Source organism: Pteropus medius, unplaced genomic scaffold, assembly GCF_902729225.1.
Source record: "Pteropus medius unplaced genomic scaffold, Ma_sr-lr_union100, whole genome shotgun sequence".
Taxonomy (NCBI): Eukaryota; Metazoa; Chordata; class Mammalia; order Chiroptera; family Pteropodidae; genus Pteropus; species Pteropus medius.
The window spans coordinates 369,085-389,921 of NW_024344370.1; the positions used below are offsets into that span (position 1 = coordinate 369,085).

Here is a 20,837-nt window from a genome sequence, read left to right on the forward strand (position 1 = left end):
GAATCAAAAGCCACCTAATGTTGGATTATGCAATTTTATTTATATAAATATAGCCATTTAAATTAAGTGGTTTTGAAGAATATTTCACAATATAGAAAAAACTCATATAGAAGGAGTGAAAGAACAGGACAAAAATCTTCAACATACCATATTATCCTTAATAAATTGTATATATTACATGAAATATTAATATACAAAAGAGACTGGACTGAGATATAAGCAAAAGAATTATCTCTGAGTAGTAGTATTACAAGTTACTTTTTGTTCATTTTTCTCTTTCATATTTTATATAATGAGACTGTAATCAGAAAAAAGTGCATGTTTCTAGAAAATACATAACATTTAAAAAATAAATTTTACCCACAATCTATAGTTAATATATAAGTACTCTTTTTACTTCTTTTGATTTTCCTGTTTCTATTTTATTTTAAAAAGGTATTTTAGTTTCCATACTTTTTTGATAATCTCTTTGCTCTGTAAGTAGTGTATTTGGAACATTTCCCCGAGGACATGAAATATTTTTATATCAACTTTTTCGTTAATGGGTAATTTTTTAAAATCATAGCAGTGTGCTATAGTTTAAGTATTTCCTTATTTAACATTCATTTACTTTCCAATTTCTGCTGTTAACATACATTTTTTCAGGTAAAAGTTCGCACATATTTGTTATAATTTTCTTGGGAATGGTTGTAGTCAAGGTCTCTTCACCCCACTGAAATGTCTTTTCAACATTATTAGTAATCTATACTTGTCATCACATTTAAAGGTGCTTTTCTTTTAACATGCCTAACTATAGATATTTGATTTCTTGTATTTATGAATAATTTGCTAGTATTCAGGGTCAGCAAATTATGAACACTGGGCCATGGAGCCTGTTTTTGAACAGCCTATGGGCTGCAAGTGGTGTTTGCTTTTTAAAAGGGTTTTGGAGGCGGGGCAAGGAGGAGGGGATGGGATAAAAGGGGTCAAATATGTAGTGACAGAAGGAAATAGGAAATCTAACTATGGGCCATGAACACACAATGCAATGTATATATAGGCCATATTGTTGAAACGTACGCCTGAAACTTACTGGATTTCCTTAACCACTGTCACCATAATAAAAAATAAAATAAAAATAAATAAAAGTGTTTTGAATAAAAAGCAAAGAGGAATATGGGACAGATGCTCTATATGTCATAAAAAGCCTAAAATATTTACTATCTTGACCTTTACAGGAATATTTACTGAATCCTGGACTAGCATGAAAGAAACGATTCATGTGCTTGGTCTTTATCTTAGTTTCTATATAATTTTATAACTAAACTGGCTATTTTTATATCTAAAATTGCATAAGGTTGTAAAGGTTCTTATTCTTTATGGATAACATATGTTTTGATGTATATGCAATTTTAAAAATTAGTTCTTATATGAATAATTTTTGTCTCTTCTTTTAGCCTTTAAAAATATTACCATGAAAGAATAAAAAGTACAATTTTGTACATAATGAAAATGTGTTCAGTGTTTTGATATATTTTTAAGGGGAGTAGGGAGAAAGCATAGAGGCTAAGTTATTATATTCTATTATGTTGCATTATTTAGTCATAGATATTAAAAAGCAAAAAGACTCTCTAGATTCCTTTATCTATCAAAGTATATAAAACCATTTAATCATTAAAAATGTATTTTCTGAACTCTATAAAAGTGCCATAATTTTGTACTATATTAACATTACTTGAATATACATATGATACACAGTAATTTTCATTGAGTACTTCCTATGTGCCAGATACTGTACAGTTTTTAAGTTGGATATGAATTCAACGTCTGACTTCACTCACTTCTTACCTGCCCTTTGGCAACTTGTTTCACTTCCCTAAAGTTTTTCTCATTTGCAAATGAGGATAGTAATAGTATTCTTGTTGTTACACTATGATCAGAACCTAATGAGATCATGTGTTAATGTCTGACCTGATGTCTAACACAAAGTGAAAGTATATTGAATATTGAACTGATAAAATGCTTACATAAATAAGTAGAACATACATATACAAATCCGAGCTCTGCTACAGAGTGATATGATGAGTGACTTATTTTATAACTTTGGTCCACGGTTAATGCATATATAAATTGGAGTGGTAGTAGTTCTTTTAGTGCATTCTGATCACATGTATGTAAAATCTCGAGAACAATTTCTGGCACATAAGTGCTTAATAAATATTGGCAGTTAACGTTTATCATTTCTCTTTTTTCTATAGTTTTCTTTCTCACTAGGATAGCATTTGTAACTTCATAATTTTATTAAAATGTCAAAAATAGAGATGCATGTATATGGAGAATATAAAAACTTGTTTTTATGATGTTTTGTTGACTTTAAGAAAATATTCTGGTTTTTGGCACTACCTGTACTGGAGAAAAGTTTGTCTTCGTAGTGTCTTCATGTGGAAAATAACCGTTGTTACTTGTTTTAATTTTTGATATGTCAGACTTATAGAGCTGCCTATGAAAAGACAGTGACATTTAAGTGGCAGAGTACCTGAAGCAGTTTTGGAACCATCGTTGTCTATCTAACACAGAATGAAAATTCTTGGACGCATTATCGAGGCAATAAATCACACCCACTGCCCCTAGAAGCAGCTCTTCATCCTCAGTGAGCACAATGAAAATGAAGCTGTCACCTGCGAAGACTATTTAATTTGCCACAGAGAACTGAGGATGTTTGAAACTGTGAACCAGACAACTCTTGAATTTATGCATTCATATGCATATATGTAAAGATGGAAAGATGTCTGTGTGGTATAAATAGATCACAGAAGACGACAGTCCAACTAGATCAAGTTAATTCATGTTCACAGTCATTTCTGAGCTGTCTGTGGAAATCAGGGATGAGAATTAGTAATTACATTTTTAATTTAAAATAACCGAGGAAAATGAAAAAAATGTTAATCTTTGCTTTCAGGGAATATGGAGCCATCGATGATGTAGATATTGATCTGCATATTGATGTTAGCTTTCTTGATGTAAGTATCAACTTATGCAATACGATTGATATATTTAAAAAACATTTATTTTTATTCTCAGAAGAAATTTAAGTTTATTTCTCTTGTAATACTATTAGTAACATGACTTTTTCAGAATGATTTATGAAGAAATGCTATGATTGGTTGAAAAATCAGAGATTTTATATATATAAAATACATATATTTGTGTTGGTTCTTTTAATACATATGCTGAAATTTATGGGCTCTTAGTATATTACTTCATTATTTCTTAAGTTTTCATTTTAATGTTCTATGTAGAAGGCAAAAATTAAGAATACTTTGGCTTTTCACAAACCAGTAGGTTTTGAGATAATTTGTAGGCCTTAATGATTTATGCATTTCTTCAAAATAAGTTAAAAAAATATATGTTTTTTTAAGTTTGGAAAAGTACATCAAGAACTCTAAAAGATGACTAATTTATCTTTAAAATATATTTGCACAGGAGGAGATTGCTGTGGCTTGGGAAGTGATTCGAACAGAACCTATAATTGTCCGACTACACTGTTCACTCACACAGTATTTAAATGGGCCAGGTTAGTTTTATTTCTCTATTATTTTGAATATTAACTAATTGTGCATTGTACATTAGCAAAATGACTGTTCATTTGGTAATTCTGAGCATAATTGCAGCTATCTTGATAATAATATTTAAATGTACTTGGATCCTAATTAAGATGATTTATCGCCAATATAACTTCTAGAAACTGAAACATTTAACATTTAGTTGTATGGATTTCAAAAGTTGACAAATTGCTTTGAAACAAACACAGTAAAGTCTAAAAGAGAGCTTTGCATGTAGTAGAAGCTCAGTAAGTATATTTTAGGTTGCCCTATGTCTCTGATTCTGAGATTTAATTTTAATGTTTATTTCTTTCACCTTTGATTACTGATGAATTTAGTCTAAGTGTAACATATTCCTGTTTTTGGCAGTGGAGATCACAATAATATTTTTGTTTTCCAGTAACTTAAGGGATGATTTTTCTATATCTCAACTGATAGCTATTCACAACAAAAGATCCTATTATAAATCTTTCCAAGACTTACTGGATTAAATCTGTTTTTCCTGCCTACTAACATGCACATGCGTGCATGCACATATGTGCATGCACGAGCGCGCGCGCGCGCGCACACACACACACACACACACACACACACCCATATCAGCTCATATTGTTCCATATATTGCATAACAAACCACTCCATAATGTAATGGCTTAAAATAACTTACCTCTCCCCATTCTTTGGGCTGAACTGGGCAGCTCTTGCTTGGAGTCTCCCATGCTTTTGCAGTTAGGTAGATTGTTGATGAGGCTTATGTCATTAAAGGCTCCACTAGGTTGGATGGTCATGATGCTAGACTTTCAGATGGCTAGCATTGATGCAGGCGTCATCTCGGAGCTTGGCTGGGGCTCTTGACTAGAATGTGTACCTTATACAGACTTCTTCATGTGGTTTTAGCATTTCGTAGCAGGGTCTAAAAGCAAGTTTTCCAAGAGATAGGATGTAATACTGACTGGACAAAGGATCTGTGAATCTTCCACTGTATTCTGTTGATCACAGTACTTGAAGAACCCTCCCAGAATCAAAGAACGGGACATAGATGGCACCTCTTGGGGTTGCGGCCATCTTTAACCTGCCATGCATACTTTACTGTGGTTGCTACACATTTTCTTTAGTATTAAGAAACTTAGATCTACAGTTAGTTTCCACCTAAGAAAAACAGCTGTTCTTTCAAGTTTATGAAACATGAGAAAATCTCTCATTTTGAAAATGTTTATTGTCACTTCTTTTCCATCTTTGTTTAATGTATTCTACTTAAATAATCAATTCTTAATACAAATAACATAGTAGTGACTGATGTGATTTAGTGCTGGACAAAGACAAATAGATGTTACATATTTTTTATTTTGATTATTTTAAATATATAGAAATGTAATAAAGAAGAAAAATAATTATAATCCTGTACTGAGAAGACTAAATAGTTTGGTGTCTCAGTTTTCTATACATACACGGTCTATTTTCATAAAGTTGGCATTGAATTGATAAATAGTTATGTACATTAATGTTAGGTCATGAGACTGTCCTCATCATTAAATTTTTAAAAATAGAATGATTTGTAATATCTATGTAGTATTCCAGCCTATAGGTCTTATGGTCTTGCTGTTTCTCCACATATTCTGCTGTATAATATTTTTCTTTCTTTAATGATTTGAAATATGCTCATTTTATTTTATTCTTGTAGTGATTAAAAGAAAAAGGCTTTATGTCAGAACTTTTTAATTTATTGGGGTTAGGAACAAAATTGGGTCAGTTCGTTCTACTCCCCCCAACTCCATCTGTGTGAGATGAGAATGTGGCATGCTTTTATGTAATCTTACCACTGTTACTCATTTTTTAATATAATCTTCAACTTTAGGTAGATTTTCCTTCACAATATCTCTTTAAAGATTTGTTATAATTGCATGTTTTTATGAATATAGTAACAATTATATTTTAATTTGTATTTAGATGATTTTATTATTCAATATCACTTATTTAGTATCATAACTCATCCATAATTTAATTCTTTTTTTACTTCTATTAGCTTATTTACATATTTAATAGTTTGTAAACTAAAGAAACATGAGGGTCATGCTTTGTCTTTTCATACCTGAGAAGCATGAGAGTTATGCTTTTTCGTTTTATACCTGAGAATGACTCCTTTGTTTTGTGAACAAGACAAACTTGACCAAGTATATAAATTTATGGAGTAATAATTGCTCCCCCCAAAAAGGCAAAAATTCTTTAGTGAAAACTTATGCTAGCTTATGTTGAAGTTTTTAAATTTTTTTTTTTTTGTATAAATCTACTTTGTGTTTGTTAAGTGTATGTATTGGGCTATTTTTTCTCTTTCTCTGTTATATTCATTTATATATTTATTTTTGATTGGTGTTAATTCCCCCAAAACAACTTCTATGTAATTATTTTATTGTTCCTTTATCTGCTCACTCTGACAGATGTAGATTAGATCTATTACCTCTGTCCTTCATGTTGTTTATCATTTCTCTTAGTCTTTCATCCTTCACCTCTGAGTATTTTATAATGTTTTCCCTTTTGTCTTCTCCATTAAGTGAATTTTTTTCCTGATTCGGTCTTTCACATCTCCCTTCTGTTTTTAATTGGACTGCAATTTTTACTGAAACCGTACTATTTCCTCTTTACCATCAGTTGCTCTCATTTTATTTATACAATGTTATTTTGAATTTTGTTGTGAATCACTAATCGTCCAAGATTTATAATTTTAATTCTTATAGTTGGAGTTTAGTTTTCTCAGTATTCGAGCGGGAGTTGAAATGCACTCCTTTCAGAAATTAGTGTGATTTGTGTATGATTTCTTATGTTAGGAAAATGGAACATAGAGAATTCCACATTTACTCTACTCTAGATTCATTAGTTCTAAGATCTGACCTCTGAAGTAGGGTGGGCTGTGAACTCTCTTGGTGCCACACCTGACACCCTTGGACCCCTTGTAGCAGCGCTGTGCTCCTATCCCTAGCTTCTGAATGCTTTGTTGCCAACAGCTCACACTGGGACCCTAGAGCTTAGACATCAGACACATTAGACCTTCCTTTTTCCTGGAGAGAGCAGATAAGTACTTGGGAGTTCTCCGTGGTATGACTGGTGTGGGAGTACTGTGGCTCAGCTACATTGCCTCAAGACTGGACAGACTTTGTGGTGTAAGTTATGCTCCACGGTTACCCACAGAATCAGTCTGAAGCTTAAACTTCACTCAGATTGGTACCCTTACTTTTCCTCTTTTTCTGTCTTTCTCCCTGCTTCACATCTCCTATTGGTTTCTCCTGGGAGCAATTCCATAGTACATTATTTGCCCCCAAATCTTCACTCAGGGTCTGTTTCTAGGAGAACCTGGCCTTAGATTGTGGATCTGGGGGCAAGAGAGAAGTCAGCATCTGCTTCAGGAGGAGGCCCTGACAGGCCAACCAGCCCTTTATGAAACTGCCCTGTGGCAAACTCTGCTTGGTGGCTCATCTGCCCCTTTATTTTAAGATGTGTTAATGGTGGTCAGCCTTTAGCTTCCAACTTTTTCATAGAATGGGGAATTTTGAGTCAGCCCTTGAGGGCCCCTTAGGATTGCTCTATTTGTAGCAAAATTCTCTGGAAGTATCTCACACAGGGATAGCATTATTTTAAGTTTCTGGTCCTTTTGCTGGTTTTCTCCCATTTTCATGATGCACTGGTTGCAATGAGGTTCGTTCTGGACTTACTAGTAAATTTCCCCAAAGGTTATTTTTTTCTAAGAGAAAATTGGAGGGAAATATATGATTTAAAATGGGCAGTAATATAAAATATGTGACAAGAACTAGAGACAGTGACACTAAAAAATAACATAATTTATTATTCCAGAAAAAATAATTAGGTTTTATCCCAGTTTATGATTTGACTTATTGGAAACAAAAACGACCAGAAAGATTTTCTTGACTGTTTTACAATATGTCTTTGAAGTTATCAGCATTTATAGTAAAATTAACTTGCAGAAAGTGTATGACTAAACCAAGGTTTAGACTGACCTAGTTAACAGTTCTCTTTGAAAAACATTTATTCTTAGGTTTTGGAAATGTATGAATAATACATTTGAACTATAATATTCGGCTAGTGCTAAGCTGGCAATAATATATCTGTGAGTGAAAAGGAATGATAAGAATTGAAGAAATTCACCTTCTTACCCACTTTGAAATTAAAGATAAGGGTTATTTTCATTGTACACAGGGAAATATACTTTAGATAAAAGGACACAATTGTTATAATTCTTAAGATATATTTTTTTAAGAATTGCTGGTATATAAGTCTAGTTTCTGATCTCAGAGAGGGCTGCTTTTAGTTTAAAGTGATCAACTGACATTATTAAAATGTTTTTCTGTGCAAATCATCTTAGTATTGATATCTCTACATTTACATGATCAGAGTATTAGAATAATTTCTGTATATCTTAAGCAGCCCTTATTGCCTTCTCAACCTAAATTATATGAGACAATAAAAAATTGAATAACTTTCATCTTTTTTAAAACATAAAAATATTTTACTAGTGTATTCTGTTAAGTTATTCCTCATTCTCTTGCCCCCAGAAACAAACCCTGTGTGCAATCTAATTGTTTGAGGTAAACGTCCAAATAAATTTAGAAAGAATAGACATTCTTATAATATTTACTTTTCCTAGAAAGGAACATTTGTTTATAGTTTCCAGTTTTTTATATGTCAGTACACTTCTATGTTTTCTTGTTTGTTTGGGTTTTTTTTTGTAATAGGTCACTGATTTTAGCCAAATTTATTCCTGAATACTTGTTTACTATTTGTTTGTTTAATAGGACTTTTATATAACAATATATATTCTGATTACTGGTTATCTATTACTTTTTAAAACAGTTTAAAAATTAATCTAAAACATTTTTAAATTTAAAGAAAAATTGCATAGGTAGTACTGAGTTCCCATACATTCTATATCCAGTTTCATTCATTTTTAACGTCTTATATGAATACATTAAATACAATTGTAATAATCAAGTTTATCGATTTTAATAGTAACATGAGTTTTTCACTTGAATTTTTGAATATTTTTGGAAGTAACATTATTAAGGTCTTTCAGTATATTCCAAAATTTGGGAGCATTCAGATTTTATACTCCTGATTAAATCAAGGTTTGTAACATTTTTCTAGTCACAGTATCAATAAGTTATGGTCTTTGTATTATTAATTTGCAGGAATAGTTTATATATTCTGGATAAATATTTGTGTCTATTACTATCTCTTCTCTCTCTCCCTATATATATCTTACACAATTTCCTCCAGTAAAGATTTCAGTTCTTTTAGAGTATTTTGGATTTTTCTACTTTTTTTTTTAACCGGGTCTCTTTTGTTTCTCTGCTTCCATCTTTCCAGTCACTTTTCCATCTGCTTGTGAAGATTGTGTCTTCTTAAATCTTCTTAGAGAGAGCACAGTGTGTTCTAATTTAGTCATCTTTTTTTTTTCTTTTTTTTAATAATTCCTCCGAGTTTTTAAGATATTAAGATTTTTTGTTCACTTTCGAATATCTATAGCCCTGGGTTTGGGACAGGTGGGATTGATGGGCACGGTATTCCTCACTCTCTGTGCAAGGTTTAGAATGTTTTTAGGAAAGGAACCGATTGGCGATACTAACACCAATTTTCTTTGATCAGCAGGGTGTTTGTATTAGGAGTAATGGCCCACACAGGGACTGAGGCAATTGTGGTTACCAGTTTGGTTTACAGTGTGGAGCTTATGTGGTCTGAGAATGTCTTATTAAGACAATCTTTACTCTAATTATCTGTTATCCTGACTGTTAGTGTGAATGGCTGTGTCTGTGCTCCTGTGTAATGTCAGCCTTCTATTTGCATGTTAGCTTGCATCCCCTTTCTCCTCATTAAGACATCATCCCAGCAATTCTCCCTCTCCTTGTACTGTTCATGTCTCTTTCTCTTCTAGAAGATTGCCATCCACCAAAAAAGATTTCTCTCATCTTTAAAATAAACCCCTCTTGACCTCAAAACACTCTTCAGTTAGCACCCCAATACTCCGCTTCCCATGATTGTTAAATTTCTTGACTAGAGTTGTCTCAGCTTTATTTTCTTTCCTTTTTTCTCCCCTTGAGTAGGCCCCAGCCAGGTTCTGGACCCATAACTTCACACACATACTGCTCTTGACAGTGTCACCAGTGAGTTAAAAATCGCTTAATGACCACATAATCAGTTTTGAGTCCTCTCATCTTAACTGACTGAGCAGCATTTTAATAAGTTGTTTACCCCACTCCTTGAGAAACTTTTGTGAATGCGTGTCCAGATCAGCAACATTCTAGAATCTCCATCCTCCTAGCCTCTTCTCTTCAGCCTTCTTCACTGAGCCTGTGGATGCTGCAGGGCTCAGGCTGAATCCTTAGACTTCTCTCCTCTAGTTATGTTCAGTGGTTCCTCATCCAGCCTCGTCGTGCCTTTAAATATGTCTTTATTCTGGCTACTCCTAATATATATATATATCTATCTTTAGCACATATACATATATATATATGTATGTATAGCATTCTGGTTTCTTACCTGTTTTTTTTTTGTTGTTTGTTTTTTTGTTTTTGCCTACCTCCTCCCACTAGGCTAAGGCTTCATGGGGGCAGGGATATGTCTGTGTGTATTTGTACCACGCTATCTGCAGTGGCTGGCACAGTGCACTCAGATACGCTGTAACACTGGTGAATTATGAGTGGTGAGTGACTTTTATGAGAGGCAATTAATTTCATAAACATCATAAGTTACTAACTTACAGAAATGCATATACCTTGTAAAAATAAGAAGCACATGATAGGGTGTACAGTAAATAGTAAGTCTCCTATGCTTTACTCTCATCTTGCATTGCTTTATTCTCCCCAAAAGGTGTGTATATATACAAGCATCTCTCTTCCACTTGAACAATAGTATACACACCGTTCTACATATTGCTGTTTACACTTAATATGTTTTTTGAAGATCATTCTTTATTTTTATACATATTATACATTTATATACATATACCTTAGTATATAACATATAATGATCAAGAATGATCTTAAACCTGTGTGTGTAAGGCATAAACAGCGATATATAGCACTATGTGTACACTATTTTTAAATGTGTATGTATATGTTACATATTATGTAATATGTAAATATATATATATAGATATAACATTTTTTATATGTATATACACACACACAGCTATATATATTACTTTTTTTTTTTCCTGGCTGATGGTTAATTTTCGACTCAACGTTTTAACTTTTTTATTCCTTTGCAGTGCCCACTGTTGATGTCTTTCAGATTTCCACAAAAGAGCGGTTTGGATTGGGACATCAGCTGAAAAAGTGAGTTTTCCAAAGAATAGAAAATAAATTTCTCTTAAAGAGAACTGTGTTCCCATTTTGCTCATCATTTCTCCTCTCCTCCCATTTTTATTCAATAAGAGCTTTTAGAAATGAGCACCTCAGGAGAGGAATTCATTCTGATGCTAAATACTGCATCAATAATTTAGTTTGCAGAGCTCACTTTCAGGGTTGGGCCAGGTTTCTTCCCTTTGCTCCCCCAGAATTCACTCTCCTCCCTCCAGGACCCTGCATGCCACCCGAGAACACTAACCTGTGGAGACACAAGTTCCTGTGTCTCTAATATGTCTGGCAGGAGGAAGCTGCATATGATGGGGGTACTTATTGTCTTTGATTCTTTCCTGTGGGTTCACCATGAGCTGACTAATCCTTCACCAAGCCTCTCTGTCTTACTCCAAGCCTTCGTGTGACTCTCTCTGCCTGAGTTCTAGTAACTGTTTCCTCTGCTTGTTCCTTGGTGCCTAGAAGTGGTAACAGTTTGGCAGCCACTGGCACTGGACTAACTGCACTGTCCCCTTTTCCCATACCTACGCCTTTGAAACTTTCCTTTTGTAAAGAAACCCTTTACTTTTGTTTGACCTTGACTAATACGTTGAGCCAATTTACCCTTTATAAACACGAAAGTACCGCAGTTGAACTGACTTTTAAAACATGGGGGCATACCTCAATTAGTCACCGTCAAAACAGAAACTCTAATAAATTCTATTATCAACATATCAGCTTTATGAATTTGTACTTATGGAAATGTCCCAGGATTACTTAGTCTTCTGAGTATGCAAATTTTACTTCATTTTAAATTTATTAAGAGAGATCATTAGATAAACGTATACTTAAACACATGTTTTGGGCCCATCATAATAATGCAGTCTGCATGTTCACCTTTATTTTAATGACATTTAATTGGACATCATACATTAGCCTTTACTGAGCAATGCCCTAAGAGACAATACTTTGAAACTTTTTTTATTTCATTTACAAAATAGAGGACTTACTGTGGTCATTTTGCCTGAGGTTATAAGTGTAGTAGAAAGCTTCTTGTGTGGTATCAAGGATTATACATATTACAGAGCCCTAGAATTCTCTCGATGAGTTTACACCGAGGCAGCGGTGCTCAAATGTGACATGTGTAGATCGCATTTGAAAGGAAAAACTCTTGCAAATCTCCAGTCTTGAGTTTAAATTGGTATAAGGTAAAAACCCTTAATACTTAGAATTCCATATTTCTGTAACTAAATTCAATTTACAACATACGTTTAGCACATATAATATGTTTACAACAGATTATATTATACAGTGTTTTCTTTATAAGAATTCATAAAAGGTGTTTTCTCAGTTTTCTGTGTAAGGATTTAGGTATGCCTTTCCAGTACAGTTGGTTTTATTTTTTCAATCAGATTTTGTTTTCTGCATTGAGCCACTGTCTTATCAATCTTGGAGCTAAGCATGGAACCTGCCTCTGTGCTATGCCATCCAAGTTGGGTACCACCTCACCTTGGCACATCTTTTTTTTCTTCTTCTTATGATTTTTTTCCCATCACCCAACTTTCTCTCTAGTTTTTTAAAATTTTTATATTTAATAACTTTATTTTTTTTTAGAGCAATTTTAGGTTCACAGCAAAATTGAGAGGACGGTACAGAGACTTCTCATACATCCTGTTATCAACATCACCCACCAGAGTGTGCATTTCTTACAATACATGAACCTACGCTGACACATCATTATCGCCCAAAATCTGTAGTTCTACTTTATGTATTTTTGTAAGCCACTTAAAAACTTTTTTTTAAAGCAAAATGAGGCTGATTCAAACAAGACAATAATTATAAAAGCATAGAAGTCTAGGAATAAATAGCTTCCTTCCCTTAATAGCTTCTGAGATTATCATTTGGACTCATAAAAGCAATGATGTGTATAATTCCACCCTTGAGAAATTAAGGAAAGCTATGAACTGTCTTCACTGTTGAACTATCTTACAGAATATGTGACATATTTTATTAATATTTCCATCCAAACAATTAACATGTTTGAAAATTTATTTACTTCTAAGGTTAAATTTTAGTTATGTGGAAAGTGTGGTGATAAAGACTTGAACTTTTTTTAATGATCCTTGATAAATTTAAGTCTAATTATAGATATATGTTTATGTTTTCTTAATTAGAAATAGTTGGGTTTGGCTGCAATCCTCAAGGTCCCCCTTTAGTCTAAAATGATACGATTTTAAAAATCTGATCTCATCCTCACAATAAATCATAAGAAGGAACTGAAATATAAAGAGGTTATTTTCCGGAAACATACAGCAAGTTAAGAAGGCAAATTTAAAATCTAAGCCCTTTGTTATTGCTCAGGTTTGTTTTCAGCAAATAAGAAACATTAAACTTTTTCTGTGATTCTTATCTGGTTTATTTCTGGCAACACGACAGTCTTAACGACAGCAGCAGCAAATGCTTACGCCGTGCTTATTATATGTCAAGCACTATTCTAAGCACTTTATGCACATTAACTTTCTTGATAGTTAAAACAACCCTGTGAAGTAGGTACTGTGCTATCCACATTTCCTCAGTGATGAAACTGAGGCCCAGGAGATTAAGAAACTTGCTTAAGGTTACAGAGTGAGAAAGTGGTAGAGCCAGAATTTGACTTCAGATCAATACTTTTGGCCCAACCACTAATCTGCCTTTCATATAACCCTCAATCTCTCTTTGCCTTGTATAAGCTTTGGAATATATATTCAGCACTGAATGAATATTGGGAGAATGTAAAGTCATTTAAAAAGGCCAGAGGAAAAATACTGACCTGAAAGAGATGTAAGGTAGTGATCGGCGTTATAGAGGGTATCTGTCATTCAAAGACTAAGTATATCACAGACCATGGATATAATCTTAAACTGTGTGTTGAATCTGCATAGATCAAACTTAAGTTGTTTTTAAAAGGGAAAAAAATATTGCAAATCTCCAGTGTTGCCTTACATAAAATTAGGTATAAATTCTCCTATGTAGAGTTCGCATTTATAAAACAAAATCCAAAAGACAACTTAAGCTCAAATCAAAATAAAATACTCGAATGTCAAAGTGATACATGAATTTAATTTGGTGGATGATGTTATTCTGCCGATGCTGTTTCTCCACCAAAGTATGAATATAACGCTGGCTGCTGTAGTGCATAGTTCTTTTGAAATCAGCATGAAGAAAATCATAATGTTGCCCATCTGTGCTCCCTTTTCTCTATTCGAACCACCTTGGAGCCTTTGTTCATATAGCTGACTGTGATGTCGTCTGGTCTTCACTTGATGTGAATGTATAATTTACCTCGAAGTCTTTTTTCTCTTCTCCTTTCCTCAGCCAATGGCAATGGTAGTAATCCTTCTTGGTGCCAGCACAGCAGTAAGCGCAAGCACCGGTGTGAGCGTGGAACTCTCCTGGTGGTGGTTCTCTATTCTGAGGAGGTGGCTGTTATATCAAATGTGCTCTTATGCATATTTAAAATTATCATTGAAATTAGGAATTAGAAATTAGGAGTTACTGGTTCTCAATGTTGAAGTCACTCTTTAGAATGCTTAATGTATATGAAAGTGGAACAGTTTCAGCCGTTTTGACTTTTACCTTTTTTGTTCCAGTTATCCTATCAAGGTTAGACAAACATATGCTGATTTTCTTAGGGAATGGTATGCAGAAATAACAATTTTTCATGGAAGGAAAAGAATCTTGATCTGCTTGGTACAAAGGGTGGTGTCACTGAGGATTTCAGGTTAGGGACAGGGGAAAAGGATGACTCTAATATTACTATTATGTTTAAATCTTGCTACAATCTTGGATGAAAAAAAAATCATCAAAAATCAAATGTAAAATAAAAATTGTTTCCCTGTCCCGAGCTCTGAAGTGAATTTACTACTAATTGGAATTATGCATCATTGATTGCAGTTTTACCCTTTACTTCTTCACAACCTCTCCAGCTAAAAAGACTTAAAATAATCCCGTATGTGAGAATTTCTTCTGAACTCACCTAAACTAGCAGGCAAAAGGTTGAGATAGTAAGTCTGAGGAGTATGCTTTCTGGTGATCTGAGTTAATTTGGTAAGACCTGAAGGATATTGAGAAATCATTATTGGCTTAGTGCTAAGAGCCACACTTGTCCCTTTCGACTAACATGTTAACTAACATGTCAGTCTGTATGTAATAATACGGGTGCAGTTGCTCTGCCATTTCATTGTCCAGGCTAATAGGTAGACTTTGTTGCCTTACCTCCCTCGTGAACATGTGCAGTAATAAATAGCTACTTTCTGGGGATGTCTTGAGAATTAAAGAGAATATTTTATCCCCTGATATATTGTAAATTGTAAACAAATATTGGTACCATCTTTTTGTTCCAAAAGGAATCTGTGCTACAAATAACTGAAAAGAACGTGAAAAGCAAGCAATGTTGATTTGATTTTTGAAAGGAAATCAAAATATTTAATTTATTGCACATATAATGTTTAATTGTAAAAGTTCCCGCCTACTTAAATATCAGCCTTAAGGGACCCTCCTCCCCGACACCTCAAAGATGGGATGCAGAAAAAATTTTGCAGCTTGAAACTCTTTTCAGAAAACATTGCTTTAAGTCCACAGCTGACATGCCAGAATTCTCTACCATGAAACGATGAGGTGATATAGACTTAGAAAATACTGAGATCAGGAATTACCAAATTCCTGCCTTATGAGAGTAACTAAAAATTTTTAGAGACACTCAAATTTTTTTAAAAATCCTATTTAAAGGTGAATGAGCTGTGCTGAAGATTAAAATTTGTTGACCTCATATTTCTCCATAGAGTTAGTTTCACCTGGCTTAGTTTTACATGTATATATGCATTTTATTTTGTTTTCCTTTTCATGAAGAAAAATACGTAAGCAAATCAAGTGAAAAGAAATTGACTTGCTTATAACTTAATAAATAAAATTATAATTAATAACAAATTTTTCAAACTGCCTTTCTGGAACCAACAAAATAGTTCAGATTTTTTTGGTCACTTCGGCCAAAGTCATTGATCCTAAAGACTGTCTCTTTATAATCTTTATAAATCTCTAAATATCCTTATTCTTCTTTCAATTCTATCATTTATATTTTAATTATATCAGTAATTTATTAAGAATAACAGTAAATTCATAAATATTTTCTGTATGATGCTTTCCAATATACAAAAACAGAGTGTATGATTTTAAGTTAGGATCTCACTAAATACTTAGATATATGTGTTCTCTACATAATAAATACAGAAATCTCATATTAAATTACCTTGGAACTGATAACCAACTTACTTTTGATTGACAGAATCATGCAGACATTTGTTACACAGCAGTGGAAACAGAGCAAAGAAAAATCCAATTGCCTGCACAATAAGAAGTTGTCAGAGAAGAAAGTGAAGTCTCCCCTGCATTTATTTTCTACCTTGCGCAGGTGGGTAAAAGACAACTTTGTGCTATTAAATTGTGCTACTGACTGCTGAGCTTGTGATAGGCCATTGTTATTCAGTTCAGAGCATCCTTGCTATAGTATGACATCCATTTATTTTCTTTGTGACTTCAGAGAACAGACTAAGTGACATACATTTCATCAAAAACATGGATATTAATTTCTGTGTTTAGAATTTTTACGCATTTCCTTAACATGAGTTAGATTTACCCAAATTACATTCTTTGCTTCGAATCAGTTTTCTCTATCAAAGTTAGTTCCATGGAGGACTCTGGGATGAGTGGGAAATAAACCTGATAATCTTTTTTTGCTTTTCAGGAAAAATATAATTTAGTCCCTGTGATCATTCTGCACACTTTTGATTTCCATTTTAGCTGGATAGGCTATGTGAAATTAAGGTGGTATTTATGACACTGTTAAGTTGATTGAGCCTGACAAGTGTCCTCCATGGTCTGTTACAGTCCGGATTTACTCTGTGTTGTTGATCAATTTTGAAGGTCGCCAAGTTATCCTCCCCCTGGTTGTGGCAAAAGCAAATCCAAACTGAAATCTGAGCAAGATGGAATCTCCAAAACACATAAGCTGCTGCGGAGGACTTGTTCCAGCACTGTCAAGACTGATGACGTGTGCGCCACTAAGTCTCACAGGACCTTTGGTCGCTCTCTGTCCAGCGACCCCAGGGCTGAGCAGGCAGTGACGACAATTAAGTCGCACAAACTCTTGACCCGTTCCTGCCCTCCAGCTGTCAAGCAAGAGGACTGCCTCACCCTCAAGTCTCATAAACTATTGACTCGATCTTGTTCTGGAGATCCACGCTGTGAGCACAACACCAACTTGAAGCCCCATAAACTGTTAAGCAGGTCTTACTCCAGTAATCTCAGAATGGAAGAGTTATATGGCCTGAAAAATCACAAGTTGCTCAGCAAGGCTTACTCCAGTGCCCCCAAGTCATCCAAAACTGAGCTTTTCAAGGAACCTAACTCAGAGGGCAGGAGGCTCTCTCTTACCTCAGGGCTTATTGGTATCTTAACACCATCTTCATCTTCATCATCCCAGCCTGCTGTGCGTAAATGTTTTCATCTTGTGTTCTTAAATGTTAAGCTGACGTTGGGTAGAGGTTTTTCAGAGACTAGTAGAGATCTGGTAGAGGAAAAAGAAGCAAGATTATTTTTCATTTTTAAAAATTTACTGGTGGTTTTTTCTTTGTTTGTTTTTGCATACTAGACAGTTGCTACTGGTACTGTAAGTTCATTTTGATTCTGAAAAAATAAACGTAGCTTATTGATTTGAGGTCCTGTCCAAATTCCTGTCACATTAATAAATGCTACTAAAAATGTAAAGAAGTCAGTTGGGTTCACAAAGCCTATCCTTTTAAGCAAGTTTGAATTTTAACACTTTTTTAAGTAGGTTTATCTGATCTCTAATTTTCTCAGATAAGTAGTGGAGGAAAAAGTTTGTCTATTAATTAAGAGTAATGTCCTATCAGCTATATATATGAAAGAGGAAAACTTTGCTCATGGACACTGTTACTTGCAGAGAAAAGCCACATTTCCAGCTGTATCTCTCTGCCTTACTTAAAGCTGCTCTTGGTGTCTACTTTATAACACCAAAGTCACTTTCTCCTGAAGATGTTTATTTTGGAAGGGGCATGAGGCTGTGCGATGACTGTATTAAAGCTTAAGTCCTTTGGGTGGTATTTATCGGGAGTCAGTCTTTCACGAAATTTACCTCTAGAATGATCTACGTTATAGTCAGTTTCAGATAAAGAAACAGACCTATCTTCTTGTTGAAAAGTTTTGTTTGCTTTCAGTGTGTGTGTGTCTGTGTGTGTCTGCATTGGGGGAGAGGCATATTTAGCTCTTAACTATTAATGTGGATACACCTAGCAATAGATGAAATTGAAAAAAATAAGAAGATGCTGTTTTTAGAAAGCTGTGTTTCTCTTGCATAGATTTATTTCTAAAATTAAATTGCAAATTATAAAATTTTATTTGTATTAAGAAAAGATATTTGAGTATATTGATAATTTTAGGTAGATATCTCTTAAAGTCCATTTCTTCCCAAAAGTAAGCATTAAGGGCATTAAGAAAATAATGCCAAAGAGTTACTCAGTAGAAAGTTTCTTGTGATAGTTATACCTAAGAAAGATAATCTCAGATATTCTGTAAAAGAAAATGTCTTCATGTCCTCCTGTATGGTTAAGCATAATATAATAGTTTAGTGTTGTATTTTCAGTAACTATCTAATATGTCCTTGGAGGAATAATTCTGATAGTAAAGTAAGATTGAAGTCCTCTAAATGAGGAGCTGGGAATTTTGACAATGAGTAATAGAGGAAATAAGTTTTTGTGATCATGTGAAGATGCCAATCACTTTTACTAGAAGATCAGAAATTAAGAATTTCATTTAGTTTAGACACAGATTGCAATAGTAGTGGCAGAAAGTGTTTGGAATACAGAAATTCTAAAATTTCGATGTCATTGTCAGTGATTTATCTCATAAAACAGGTGATCTTAGATCACATCTTCATTCACTATTTCACAAAGTAAAGGGCTATAATTTACATATTTTCCCAGTTAAAGAAAATTATGTTGTTCTTTTACTTTGCTTTTTTATAGCCAAATGGTGCCAAATGCATTCCAATACGAGACCGTGGCTTCCTAGTGCAGGTATGAGCCAAGACTCCTACCATTGTAGAAAATTTTAGCTTTTCGTAGGTTTTCAACTCATTTTCATCTTTGACCTGATTGTTTCTCTTTGTCGTTTTATTCAGACAATTGAGTTTGCTGAACAGCGGATCCCCGTATTGAATGAATACTGTGTGGTTTGTGATGAGCCACACGTGTTTCAGAACGGCCCCATGCTTAGGGTGAGTTCTCATTTGTACAATGTCAGTGTTGATTTTGAATATAAGTGAAAAGGGTTAAGATATAAAGATAAGTAAATAACTGCATTTACAGTAAATACTGCGTTGAGCAAATTATTTAATATACAAAGCGTTATAATTTTCACAGACGAATCATTTTTTCTTAAGGAGTCCATGAAAGGGGCAAGTAGTTTATATTAGAAAAATTATTTCTTATTGTATTTCTTACATGTGCCTATCATCTGCCTTTTTGTCCATTTATCTATACCTATATCTGTATCCATTTACATCTAAATCATATATCACCTATATCATATAGATGTAGGTGGGTATAGAGATAGATATAAATCTAGATATATATGTATAAACTTATAAACAATTCTGTTTCTTTAAAACCACACAATTCAACATGTTTACTATAGAGAACGAAGGGTAGTCCTCATTCCATTAAGAGGAGGGTATACAGTAGCATGCAGAGAATCAGAATAAAGATTTCAAAAAATGCTGGCTCGTTGACACATTAGGGGCATGATTGGGGGAGTATAGAAATAAGAATCAATGTGTGTATGTGCATTTAGGGGAGAAATTATCCAATTTCTAAGCATTGTTATATGAAATTCATATAACATATAATTCACTATTTTAATGCATACATCACTGGTTTTTAGTATATTCGCAATGTTGTACAACCATTGCTACTGTCTAATTCCAGAACACTTGCATCACCCAGGAAAGACACTGACTCTTACCATCACCTCCGGTTTCTGCTTCCCCTCATTCTCTGGCAACCATTAATCTATTTTCTATCGCTATGAATTCACCTGTTCCAGATATTTCATATAAATAGAATCATACATCATGTGGCCTTTTGTTTTGGGATTCTCTAACTTATTATGTTTTCATGGTTTAGCCATGTAGCATGTATCAGTACTTTATTCCTTTTTATGGTGGAATAATGTTACATTATATGGATATAGGACATTTGTTTATCCATTCATTGGTTAATAGAATTGTTGGAATATATGTTAATTCCGTTTAACTTTTTGACGCACTACCAAACTATTTTTGACAGTGGCTGCACCATTTTTTCTTCCCATCGGCAGTACATGATGTTTCTTTCCAGTTTCTATACATCTTCACCAACATTTGTTAATTCTTAAGAATATCCTAGTGTGTGAAGTGGTATCTCATGATTTTGATTTACACTTCACTGATGACTAAAGACTTCAAGCATCTTTTCATGTGCTTATTGACCACTTGTGTAACTTCTTTGGAGAAATGTCTGTTCAAATTCTTTGCCTATTTTTAAACTGGGTTGTTTGTCCTTTTTAGTTGTTGAGTTGGTAAGAGTTTTTTATATATTCTGAATACTATATCCTTATTAGATACATAATTTGCAAAACTTTTCTACTGTTGCATGGGATTTCTTTTTAAAACTTTTTTTATTAAATCTATTGGGGTAATATTAATTAATAACAAATTTCAGGTATACGACTTTGTAGTACAACATCTTTATACTCTGTCGTGTATTTCTAGGCACACAAAAGTTTTTTAATTTTAATGGAGTTCAGATTTATCAATTGAAGTTCA

At 33.7% G+C, this 20,837-nt stretch overlaps 1 protein-coding gene across 3 annotated transcripts in view; it reads left to right on the forward strand.

Moving 5' to 3' along the window:
• The window catches only part of PARP8 (poly(ADP-ribose) polymerase family member 8), a 160,113-nt gene that overhangs the window by 103,448 nt on the left and 35,828 nt on the right, over nucleotides 1-20,837 (forward strand). For all 3 annotated transcript variants that reach the window (XM_039869914.1, XM_039869912.1, XM_039869913.1), the window contains exons 9-15: nucleotides 2,939-2,999; nucleotides 3,463-3,553; nucleotides 10,855-10,921; nucleotides 16,242-16,367; nucleotides 16,880-17,444; nucleotides 19,000-19,050; nucleotides 19,155-19,250. In XM_039869914.1, the coding sequence (XP_039725848.1) occupies nucleotides 2,939-2,999; nucleotides 3,463-3,553; nucleotides 10,855-10,921; nucleotides 16,242-16,367; nucleotides 16,880-17,444; nucleotides 19,000-19,050; nucleotides 19,155-19,250 (1,057 nt within the window). The remainder of the gene's footprint in view (nucleotides 1-2,938; nucleotides 3,000-3,462; nucleotides 3,554-10,854; nucleotides 10,922-16,241; nucleotides 16,368-16,879; nucleotides 17,445-18,999; nucleotides 19,051-19,154; nucleotides 19,251-20,837) is intronic.